General features: G+C 41.5%; 1 protein-coding gene across 4 annotated transcripts; it reads right to left on the reverse strand.

The window, feature by feature from the left end:
- Positions 1-988: 988 nt before the first annotated feature.
- Positions 989-12,694, reverse strand: MEIG1 (meiosis/spermiogenesis associated 1). 4 transcript variants are annotated; one of them, XM_088165896.1, is made up of 5 exons: positions 12,671-12,694; positions 10,352-10,484; positions 8,365-8,527; positions 2,242-2,355; positions 989-1,450 (listed from the first exon to the last, which is right to left on the reverse strand). In XM_088165896.1, exons 2-5 carry the CDS (start codon positions 10,453-10,455, stop codon positions 1,136-1,138), a joined length of 696 nt encoding a protein of 231 aa, XP_088022022.1. In that variant the 5' UTR covers positions 10,456-10,484; positions 12,671-12,694; the 3' UTR covers positions 989-1,135. The 4 variants fall into 4 exon arrangements, with proteins under 4 accessions (XP_088022022.1, XP_088022021.1, XP_088022023.1 ...); XM_088165895.1 differs by lacking the exon at positions 12,671-12,694 and adding an exon at positions 12,532-12,660; XM_088165897.1 differs by lacking the exon at positions 12,671-12,694 and adding an exon at positions 12,532-12,660 and having other exon boundaries at positions 1,195-1,382.
- Positions 12,695-12,773: the final 79 nt, after the last annotated feature.

Here is a 12,773-nt window from a genome sequence, read left to right on the forward strand (position 1 = left end):
ACTTATTAACCTCTATTGAGAGAGTCTTTGTGTAACTACTTCATTAATTTATTCCTCATCAGAGTCTGTTTATCCAGTCTAGTATCGTTCTCTTTTAAGTTCTCTTTTGGTTCATGTTGACCCTCCATCAGTTCTCTGGCACCTCTCCAGTTTTCCAAACTTTGTTAAGATCTAAAATTAGTGAAATGAGAGTACTGAGCTACTGGACTTAAGACTGGAAGTGTACATGACCCCAGACTTCTGAACTGAATGTGTTTGTATTTAGCAGGTGATTTTCACATCCTCCTCAGCTACAGATGGTAAATTATTTCATCTGGTATAGATGGATCCTACTACCTTGCTCTGATATTGTAAAGCAGGAATGTTCATAATGGTGTGATGTTTTTTCCATCCGATGGACATAAATGTAAGATTGTAAATAGCAGAGAAGCTATTCCCAAGTTAAGATTCCCAGTGATATTTTAACGTCTTCTTACTGTCTATAACTTAAGTTTTTATATTTCTTCTGTTTCTGTTGCCTTGCATTCTCAATAATCTGTTTGCAATATACATTCTATGGCAATGAATCTCTCTTCTAAACATCTCTTCTGAACTCATCTTTCAGATCTATCTGTCTGACATCTATCGACCTGTCTTCTCTGTTGAAATATTGCTGTGGTCTGACAAAATACTAATCCACTGATGTTTCAAATAAATATCTTCATAGTCGCAAGTGTAGTAATCTTTCTCATTTGCTGAGACCAAAGTTGTGAGTGATAGGCTATCAAAGAAATATTTCATGTTTTTAACTAGCATCTCCTCCAAACAGTGATCTTTCAGCTCTGATACACAGACTTCCTCCTTTTTTAAGGGTCCAGTTAAGGGAAGAAGGGTCCTTCTGGATTGTGACTCAAGTTCCTTCTGAACAAGATGGATGTCTATCTCTCAGGGAGGCTAGGATAGGAGTTGGCAGGTTGTAACCACCACAGAGCAAGAGCTCCACTGTCTGTAGCTTTGAGAAAGCAGAGCCACAGAAAGGCTGATCTGCAGGAACACCAGGCTCTTTTCTCTAGAAACACTGCCCAACACATCCCTGTGTTGCGTGTGCCTGGCTCCAGCCCATCTCTCCAGGCACAGCATCCTAGCACTTATCTCCTCACACTCGCAGCCCACCTGCTGGCTCCTCCTCACTCACATCCCAGCACTGGCTGGAACATCGTGTCCTTGGCACGAGGATGCTCCCCAGGAGAGCACAGCAGACATCCTCTAGACACCTTGGGCAAACATGAAGTGCCTGCCATATATCCAGTTCCCCTGCTTTTTGCTCCATCCTCCAAGCAGCTGGCAGCAGTTTATCCACCCGAGCAGGACAGCTCTCCCTTGGATGAAGTATTTGGGTGCTCCTGCCAAGACAGGAGGAACATCTGCAGCGAGGAGCTGGGACCACATCTACTTCCCTAACCAGCAAGAGCTGCCAGCAGAGGAGGAAGTTTCTGTGAGTACAAGATTGCTGGCAAAATGCTGATGCATCTGTGCGTTTGAGTCTTTAACCTGCTCGTCTTTCCCTGAACCCGTCCCCTTCTTCCCTCCCTTCCCCTTCCCCCTCCTCCTTCTGCTTCTAGGCATTCCCTTCCCTGTATCTCCACGCCCTTGGAGCTGCCGCCTGCCAGGGCACGTGTGGCAGCGGCAGCACCGCGGGGCTCCGGTGCGTGGGTGCCTCCACTCCATCCCTAGAGCGCAGCCAAGCGCCTGCCCCGGGGAGCCGGCCACAGGACGCGTGAAACTGGGGAGCAGTGAATTGTTTGGTTATTCCGTATCACAGAGATAACAAATAACGAGGAAAACAGTGATTTAAACACACAGGCACACAACCATTAATGAGCAGGTGATTAGAGAGACAAGAAGGGGAGCCAGAGCTTGCCAGGCACTGACCGATGGGACATTGAGGGAGCTACTCTGGCTTTGGAGAGGATCTGCCTCAATATTGTTGCTGATAAGATGGAGAAAACATGGTTAGTGTGAAATTAGAGGTGTATTTGAGGAATCTTGGGGGACTGAACAAAACTTGCTACAGGATGTTTCCAGAAATGACCAAAGACACAGGAAGGGAAGGGTCAGGGTGGAACAAGCATGGGAAGATGACAAGGAAGGAGGTTGGAGGGATCATATGTGATAGCAAGCATTTGGGCAGGACAATCACCTGGCTGGGCCCTGATCCATGCAGTCTGGCCTGCCTTCTTATTAAATCCCATCCTTAATTACCTTTGCTGTGTGCCTCCCCTGGAAAAGACTCAAAGTCTGAGCCAGGGCTGGTTGAGGGAGCCAGGAGAGAAGACACTGGATAGGCTTTTCAAGGGATCCATGAGTGTGGAGTGCCTGTGAAGGCAAAGAATATGGAAGAGATTGAGGAGAAAAAGAGCCACAAAAGCAAAACAAGCAGCAAAGATACACTGAGAGATGTAAATACACTGGCAGAACAAAGCATCCATAAAAATCATTATGTTTGTTCAAAGTTACATTGCAGTGATTTTTTGGGTGCCAGCTTGGAACTCTGCTGTCAGCAGACATTCCCTAGTCACCATCCCAAATGCTGTTTGTGAGGGTGCTGTGCTTCAGACTTGAATTAAATGCAAAGTCTCAATTGCAAGAAACAAACTGTTTTTCTGAAGTAATTACAGTTGCCAAGAGGCACTCAGCACAGGCAGGCTACTGAGAAAACAGATCCAATGAATAAGAGAAATTCAGTGGAACTGGAGTACCAGGAGAGAACCTGCAAGGAGCGTAGAACTCCAATTCAGCTGCTTTCAGGCAGCCTTCATTTGTATCAACAATGTGAGGAAAAGCAGCACCACCAGCTCCTGAGTTAGAAAGCTGTTTTTAATGAGTTTGAGGCCAACCATTTTCAACCTTTGAAACAAAGGAACCATGTTTGAAAACCAAAAGGTTGAGGTACAACTGTCTTCAGAGATGGAAAAACAACTGTCCATTCGGGTGCCAAAGTGAAAATCAAAACACTTCTACCATCCTTCTGTGTGGAGCTTTGAGCTGCTATGACTGCAAAGCAATCAAACAACCATGGTATCACTGACAGAAAATACTGTCCCATAATGATTCAAGTGAAGCCTGAAAAACAGAGCACACCAGCCTGGAACACCCAAGGTTGCACTCTTGCCATTTCACTTGTAGCAGTCAAACACAAAGCCTGAAAAGTAGGCCTTGGAATTTTGTTTTCCCTACTCTTGTGAGCTTCAACAGGCACAGAAAGGATTTATACTTCTTGTACAAAGCTATGAAGGGAATTAGAATTAGACCAAGTAGATCAGGCTTAGGCAGCTGCAAGCTAACAGAGAGCCTTGCCACCAGCCATTCTTTGAGCTGCTGCAAATGGCCATTGAGAGCAGTACAGTATTTCCTGATAAGAGAAATACCAACAGATAAGTACCTGGGAAAGTATTTTTTTTACAGAATTACTTTTCACTAAGACTCAAATGCAAAAATAGCATGTATTTTCATCTCTAGGCAATAAAACTTGAGATGTGCTTTAGCCTTTAAAATTCTGTAGAAGAGTTTGTATAATGATGTCCAGAAATGTATGTTGATAAGTACTGTTGTGTCACCCTTAAATGAAGCACAGCTTCCTCAGATCACTTACTTCTGATATTTCTTCATAACTAAGCTTAAGAGACAAGTGAGCTCACTGTTATCCACCTGCTTAAAACCGAGGTAGGGATATTTCAGTTACAGATGTATCAGATAAGAGAAAGCACAGAGTTCTTTTGACAGCTCTTCTGAGTGAGATACACCAGCACACAGGCAGCAGAGGAAACCTTGTTGAAGCTCAAGTATCAGGTTTACCCTCAGCCAGCACAGCTGAATGCCGAAGCCCAGTCAGGAGGAACTTCGGCAGGCTGGAGGAGTGGTCACACTACCTAAAGTTTAGCATGGACTGGATGTCAAAGGACAATTATAACTGAAACCAACACTGCCAGTACAAAACTTGCTGTTTCGCTAATGAGCTGAAAGAACTCCCAAATTCACCAGAGTCTTGACAAAGGCCATCTCTGTAAACTGGTCTTACTAATTACAAGGCTTGTCTTTCTTTTCCTTCCTGTGAATCTTTTAAATATCACAGTGACATTCAATCTTTTTCACATTGACAATGCTGAAAAATGCAAGTAATATCTAGGTATTTCACTTTCTCAAAGTGAGAAGGATCTGTCAACTCATATAAACTAGAACATGAATTCCCATGCTACTCTTTGAAGTGAAATATCTATGGGCTGCATGAAATGCACATTCATGGTTTTAAAATACAGACAGAAGCATCCAGCAATATTGCAAAAATATTGAGTACTAGTCAGGTAAAATGAGAGAATTCCAGAATAATGTCTTATATATGTTTCAACTTTTAAAAAAATCTTTCTTGTGGAAAAAAATTCCACATTAAATCCTAAAAAGTTACCTGCAGTTTTAATTCCTGTTCTCGAATGCCCAACTATGTCTTTTTTATAGACTGAGAAAATGATTGTACCAAATGTTCTCACTTCTTCTGTGTGTACTTATAGCAATAATTTCTGACAATAAATTTGAGCTGGCTATACAACACATCTATATTTTGTGAACTTCTTTAAAGGCTGTTTTCATATCCACTGGAATATTTTGTTTTTAGGAATCTATAAAGTTAACAAAGTGAGATCCACTAAATTGAAGTGACAAAATAGATGGGTTATCTCGTAATTGTTCTGTTCCCACTATTTAACTGCACAGTATGCAAAAAGTCCTGTCTTTAAAAAGTACATTCAGAGCACTCCAAGCATAATGAAAGGCTGAAGTGACATTCATTGTAGCAATGCTTTATTTCTCTACTTTGCAGTAACTCTCTCTTCATATGCCATTAAAACCTTCTGGGAATATAAATTTTATAGTTGCTTCAGAGTATCTTTCAGTCATTTCTCTAACACAGCTCATACAAATTTAAGCTAAAACTTTCCAAGTAGTCTAAATAAGATCATCACCAGTCATTTACAATGAGGTTTTTTAAATATTGCACCCATACTACTTATTTTGACTAGGAGCTGTAAATCCTCTATTTCTCATCTTGAGTCTGCCTCCATCTTAGGCTCAAATAAATTAAGAATATCCATAAGATAGGTGGTCAAATGTACACTGCTAGTTCATGCCTAAAACTAAGTTTAGATATCCTTGGTCAACAGCCTAGAGATATTAACAACAAGAAAACTAGAAATATTAATAATAATTTTTTTGTAACTACCACAAACACACCTACTGGTTTACATTACAATCTGTTCTACTGGTCAATTATCAAGAGTTTTGGCATCTCAAAGTGTTTTAATTAAATCCCCTCATGAGTGAAGGTAAGTATAGTCCCTCATCTTCATTGAGTGTCTCAGTAGCCCAGGTATGGACAGCTGCTACAGAGCTGATGTCACAGCAGCACATTCAAAGAAAATGTTACATAGCTGCACTTAAAAGAAAATAACTGTGCCTTCAAGAGCTTCTCTCAATTCAGAACAAAGGCTGTCCAAATGACAGGATCAGGTGTGGATGTTGATAATGTGACATTTGAAGTTAGACGAGATAAATTCTGCCCAGAAATCCCACATATCATCTGTGTATGTCACTATCCCCTAAATATTACTGAGTGTGGACTTCATGTTCTCCCTGGAGTTTTATATTCCATGTTCCCAACACCTGTGAATCCACAATTCACCCCCACAAGAAGGCATATGCTACTAAGTCAATTAATACTTCCTCTTTGAGTAATTAATACTGGCACCTGACAAAAATACTTTGGGGATAGACAGAAAGACATTTCTGTTGTGACTCTTTCTATCACAATAACCAGTCTATATCTGCAGCTCAGCACTGGCCATTGTTACTTGATTGTTCAGCATCCTGCACTTAAATTCTTTGCTTGTTTTTCTTGCTCTGCTGCAAAGAAATTTTAGTCAGTGCGCTGGCCTCATTTTGTCCCTTTGGAGTCTCATAACCCTTAGCTACACCAAGAGACTGTGGCTGACATTAACCAGTGTCAACAAGATTATATTGTTTGGAATAAAGACTGATGCCTGTACTTACAATGGATGTTATACAGTTAACTGAAATATATGATGCCCATTTACCAGCTTTTTAGATCTGTGTCAAAGCATTTGTAACCAGGAAAATGAGGAATAATAAGACTTCTGGTTATAGGAAAGAAAAAGTGAAGTTTCTATCTCTATAGTTCAGGCTTCTCTGCATTTCCAGCACTCCCCTTTCTATCTAAGCATGACATGGATACTTAAGATAACAGATTACACAATTCATTTACTTACAGGTTTTAAGAAACAACTTATAAAAACAAACCAACCAGAACAGCAACAACACTAATACACATAAACTTTCACTTTACGGACATCTTTGTCTTCACATTCTCTTTGCCTATTGTAATAATAGAATGTATTGTCCCTTCTCTGAAGTTTCTTAACAAATCCAGTTTCTGGCCAGCATTCTACCTACAAGTAGAACAAAAAGGATATAAAATCACCTGAACATGCTCACATTAAATGATATTTGTGCATGACATTGCAAGGAATATAGAGTATACTTCCATAGGAAACCCTCATTTGCATCTAAATACTATATTTTCTATTAACTTGTTGAACTTTTAAAAACAGATGGAGAACAATATGACAGAAACCAGTTTTCAGGGTTTTTTTGTGATATGAAAAGCCTAGAAATAGGAATCTAAGGATATTGAACAGGTTAATTTAAAACTGGATTAGTCAAAGTTTTTAAAACATCTTGTTTAGGGATATAACGTTGATGCTATTCAGTTATTCAGTAATCTGAGAGGCTGCAAGAGTCTGCTTCTGTAAGACAACATACACTAAACGTTTCTTTCAGATCCTTTTGACCAAGAAAAATGTGCTTTTTATTCGAAATTTCATTAAAATAAAGTAAGCTGCAGACTGTATCATTCTCAAAGTGGGACCAGTCCCACATAAACCCAGTATCACCCTGGTGCTCTTCACTGTTCCACAGTGTAAAGCTTAAAATTAAAGGCTTCAGCATTTGCACATTCAACAGCTTTATAGCTTTAGTAGCTCTTTCAGCTTGACCGTCTATGACTGCTTCTGATTAAACTGATCCTTAAAAATCAGTTGATAAGCATCTTATTTCTCTTCCAGGCAGAGACAATAGGATGTCAGACTAGAGCATTCTCTAATTGGAGAGCCCCAGAAGTGGTTTCACCACCTACCTGATGACTTCAGGCATACAGCTGTGTTATTTGCATTGTCTGTCTACACATAACAGCCTTAAGATTCATTCCACCTACATTATAATTGCATTTAGTAACAACTGTATTATAGAAACCTAATATGGATTAACAAGACATTTTGGAATATGTAAGTTAAAAGAGAATCACTGCCAGGCCCTAGCAGGCTGGAACAGAACGCACACTCACATTACAATGAGTCAGTGGTATTCTTTACCTTTCATCAGGGTTTAACTACCAGTGGTTGTGCCCTGCCATAAATCTTAAATACATAGATAATTATAATTAATTACCCTACCACAATAATTATGTGATTTCCTTCTGCAGTTACTGAAAATTATACCACAGCCTTTGCAGTGGTATCAGAGCCCAATATAAAATAATGAATGGTATCTTATTATGCTCATCAACATGTTTTGCTGTGTTTTGAGTTAACTGGATGTGGAGTGAGTTTCTTGGAACTTTCTGTGGTTTCTTATGTGCATAGGAGGTCAACATCTTTTAAAAGTGTGCTCTTCATACTGCATTTGCTGCTTTGGAAGATAAATTACAGAGCTGTAATAAAAATTATATATTGTTTGTTGTATTAACCTGTTGGTTGCTATTTTGAATCTTAACTAGCCACTGATATTTGGCCACTACTCAATAGCTCATTTGATGTGCTGGGGAACATCAGCACCAACTGTAGTGAGCAGAGGCACAAGTCCTTGGTGTTGACAAGAGCCTGTGTCACAACTGCCTTTAGCACAGCTGGCATCAAATATTTCCATTGTGGATATTATTTTGATAGAGGCCAAATTCTGAGTGTCCACAAAGCCTGACTGTGCTAGCACACAATCCAGCTGCAAACTGAAGCAGTAGCATGGACTGACTCCATGGACAATCTATGAGTTTCCTATAGCCTATTGACTAATGGGGAAGCTTCAGAGAACTCACTCTGAAATATTTCTTCCCTCAATACTGAATTATTCCTTCGGAGCTACATCTGTTTAAAGAGATCTGTGATGCTTCTAAATGCATCAGAGAGGAGGAACAAAATACACGCTGGATAGTGTTTCTGTTTCACTTCTGTGAAATGAGTTATTCTACACAGTTCTAAATCTTACCTTATCAACTTGTTTTACTTGTTTGTATTCCACCTCATCTCTGTATCCAGCTTGCTGAAATCTGTATAAGTTCTCTACATCATCTGACCATATTTTGGCACGATGCATAGATTTTGGTTTGATGTCAGCTTTAGTCGTGACTTCGGACACTTCAGACATCTTCCTGAAATGAGACTTAAAAAAATTAAATAGAGAAGACAGAAGCAAGTGATTTTATCGGGGGCATAGAGTAATGGATAGAACAAAATTTTAAAAGAAAGGCACTACAGAGTTCAAAATCTGAGGTTAAAAAAGGAAAGCTATAAGCAGTTGGAATCAAATTAAATGCACTACTTGGTCTCAAGCAAACCCAACTCATATGTACTTCCACATCTTGACTGAACCTTTCTAAAATTTAATGCATATTGATGCATTAAATAATATTAAATGCAATATTTTTGAATTTCACGTGTTTGCAGTTGCTGTCCCCTTGGGGCAGGCAGGCAGATGACCAGATTTTTCTTTCTTGCTCCTGAAGTGACACCAAACTGGGAAGCACAGAATGAAGATCTGGGCTGTTACTGAAAAACAGCAAACACTCAGGATGGGAAAGGAGGGGAAAGGAGAAATGCACACTCAGTGACACGGCCACTGTGCCAATGACAGAGATAAGGTCTTCAGAGATAAACTGGATAAGGAGACAAGGCACACAACATGCCAGAATTCAACCCTTTCTACCTTTGCCCAATCAAACTGACTGCCACTGACTTCCTCCTCACACAAAACCCATTTGCTCAGTCTGCTGAGACATAGCAAACAGGTTAATCAGCTGCTAAATCTGAAAAGATCAGAACCGGGACAAGCTGAAACTCAAACTGGAACGAAAATTAATTAAATAGATAAATGAAAAAAACCCAAACAAACTAAAAACAACAGCAACAAAAAACCAAGAAAAAAATTGCAGACAGTGGATACTCACCAGGGATGGATTTGAACTACATTTAAAAAAAATCATTTGACTTTTGCCTTATGTATGAATTTTATTGCATTTGCTTTCCTAAGCATACCTTATTTTGCTACTCAAATAGAACTTCTGCAAGCAAAACACACAAATCACTATCATGCCTAGCAGGTATGATCAGAGATGAGTCCTTTCCCAGTTTTGAAATGTCACCAAGCTTCAGCTTCATAATTAGGAAAGTATCTCCAAGGAATGAAAGCTGCTGGATTTTGCAGTGAGAGGATTAATAGAGTCTCCTTCCCTGTGGGTAGGATGCTGCCTCCAAACACTGCCCAATTTCTTTACTTTGCAAGTTCCTACATCAATAGAGAGCTTTAAAAGGTGAATGTTAAAATCTTATGAAATGCAAAATGTCACTACTTTTTTAAAATACCAGAAACTGGAAAAAAATTCTTGCACCACAGGATAAAAATCTTTGGGAAAATTATATCAAGAATTATTGCTATCACAATGTGGAACTAGCACAAAGAAGTCTGCACACCTGTCATCTGAGACATCATGAGAGCCTTCAGGAGACAAAGAAAGGGCCTTTCATCTCTTACCAAATTTTATTAGAGATCAGTAAAAATATGTAAAAGGGCATTTTTCTAGCAACACTAAACCATTTCTTGCAGTTCAGTACTCCAAACATTCTTTTGCCAGGCACTGCAGCATATTGCAATTGAAAACAGCCATTTACTGAAATAAAAAAAGTAATTTTCCCACCTGGTTATGAGGTATCAAATACAAATTAACAGGATAAGCACAGGTAGCTATATCAAAGACTACCCTAAATTTAGAATAAGTATCTCAACATAAGTATTTTTTTCGCCTGTGCTGCAAAGGGCTCTTTTGTAACCAACACAGGATTTTTTAAGCTCTGTATTTGTTCATCAGTGTACTGTTGTCAGTCAATATTGACTTTAGACAGTCAATAAGATTAGCAATAACCTTAGATTTTAATAAATGCTAAGCTGTGGTGAAATTAAGTGTCTTGTCATAACTTACGTGTCATTAGTGTTAAGTACTTCTTTACAGGACGTGCTGGATTCACCTAATGAATGTTCTTCCTCGAGACATGTGGGCAGGTCTGGCACTTTGTGAGTCACCATTGATTCACAGTGCCTGTCCACAGGCGTTCCTGCCCAAAAAATAAAGATCATATATTGAAAGTTCCAGCTTAGTGACTTCGTATAATGAAAGCATCCCATTTGGGGGCGGTTATTTAAAAATTGTACTCTTTGTCTATTGTGTGCCCAAGCTCCAGGCACAGAGCTGTTTTCATTGTACCAGAGCAGGGGACAGCTGTACTCCAGCCAGGAATTCAGAGAAGAGATGAAAGACAACAGACAGATAAAGGCAAATACAGAAGGCAAGAGAATGGTAAGAAAATATTCAGTTTAATATAAATGCTTTTCATTTAAGGGGAATTTTTGAACAGTGAAGTGGACTTTGCTAAGATGATAATGTTTGTCTGCTCCCAATTTAGGGTAAACAGTGAGTACTTTGGCCTTGGGAACACATTTCTTTAATGTAAATAACACAATTACTGTGGAATCCTAACTAGCCTGGGCTCGAAAATGGTGGTTTCTTGAACAGTTACACAAGCTGTGAGGGTTTGTGTGAGAAGAGTGTCTGCTCCCTTGGGGCATCTGCTCAAGGACCAGTTTCACTGCAACACAGGGCTGCAGGAAAGGGCAGAAGCCATAAAACAAGATATGGGGACTCAAACCTCAGCAGCAAATGAGGAAAGTGATGATGAGAACCATACCTGACCAGCCATGGGACATGTGAAGAGTGTGAGAATGTTCATTCCAGCAAGGTCAGGGACCTTGTCAATTGGGAAATTTGGGAAAAGAGGGGAAAGAAACAGAACATGCAGACACAAGGACCTGACAAAACAAATACTGATAAACAAACCTCAACTCTAGCACTAATTGATGGGCTATCAAGAAACTACAGGAATGACATCCAGGGAGATCAACCTGGACTTTGCACTGGTAAGACTTAACCAGGGGGACCTAAACTTGGAAAGGTGTGGGAATTCATGGAACTGTAGAGATCAGTGAAGAATGTGCAGGAGCAGCGAGAAACAAAGATAGGAATAGACAGAAAGGAATATAAAATAAGCCTGTCCTATGTAAATCAGGGCTGGTCAGTATTACATGTCCAGCTAAGCCCCACACCTGATCATCACAGAGTGTCCTACCCTATTGTATCTTCTTAAATCTCAACTGTCTCTCTGCACAAACTCTGTATTCCACATGTATGTGTGCTGCAAGGACAAAGTGCCAGCTCCTAGTGAGACCTGTGTGTAAGTGAACACTGGTGCCAGCTCCTGGAGTAGGCTGGGGGTATGAGCACTTCTGGCCTGTAGGTGGGGGTATTAAATTTTCAGCCACTGGAGCAGGAACAAGACGTGTATTGAAAAATGAGCTGCCGGGGGAGGGCTGTCATGAGTGAGGGGCTCCATGTCAGCAGGTGGAGCAGGACTGTGGGTCACAGCCTGTGTGCCTGATGCTGGGAGGATGGTGTCTGCACCTTCACCCACTTTGGTAAACCTAGGGTGCACACCCAAATTCACCAGCAAACTTGAAGCTGAAGAATAGGGCCAGGTCCAGGCCAGAGTATCAAGCGGGACAGGGGCCCCGCTGCATCCTCAGCCCGGACAAGGAGCTCCATGTCCCCAGGCAGGAGTGGCCCTGGGGCAGAGCAGCGGGAGGAGATGGCTGTACCTCCTACATCACTTAACCCAAGTTAGCAAACACAGTGCTTGAGGTGTCAGAAGAGCCAATAAGAGATTTCATAGGATGTCAAAGAAAGGACCTTAAAGATCATCACGTTCCAACCCCCTGCCATGAGCAGGGACAGCTTCCATTAGATCAGGTTGGTCAAAGCCCCATCCAACCTGGCCTTGAACTGTCCCAAGGCTGGGGCAGCACAGCCTCACTGGGAAACCTGTCCCAGTGCCTCATCTCCCGCACTGTAAAAAAATTCTTCCTAATATCTAATCTAAGCTCCCCTCTTTCCAGTGGCCTCTACCTACTCTGCCCGACAGCTCTTTGTACATTCCGAGATGCTCAGGCAGACATCCCGGCCTGCATCCGTAACTGCGCTGCGACCGTAATTTCACCCTGCTCCCCCCGCCATGGCCACAATCCGCCCATCCAGCCCTTAAGGCGGCCCACCTCGTCTCAAGATACGCAAAACGGGGACTCTTCTCACACGGGGCGGAGCGGCAGCCGAGGCGCGATGGCGGCGGTGCCCCTCGCGGCCTTCCCCCTCTCCCACCCCCTCACGGCTGTCCCCTCCCGGCTGTCCCCTCACCACGCCAACCGTCACCAGGCAACCGCCCGCCATGGCCCCTTTAAAAGGCCGTGCCCGCCCCTGATAGGCCGGCGCGGGGCGGGGTCGCCTCGGGATTGGCTGG

This window comes from Sturnus vulgaris, chromosome 5 (assembly GCF_052056855.1).
Source record: "Sturnus vulgaris isolate bStuVul1 chromosome 5, bStuVul1.hap1, whole genome shotgun sequence".
Classification (NCBI taxonomy): Eukaryota; Metazoa; Chordata; class Aves; order Passeriformes; family Sturnidae; genus Sturnus; species Sturnus vulgaris.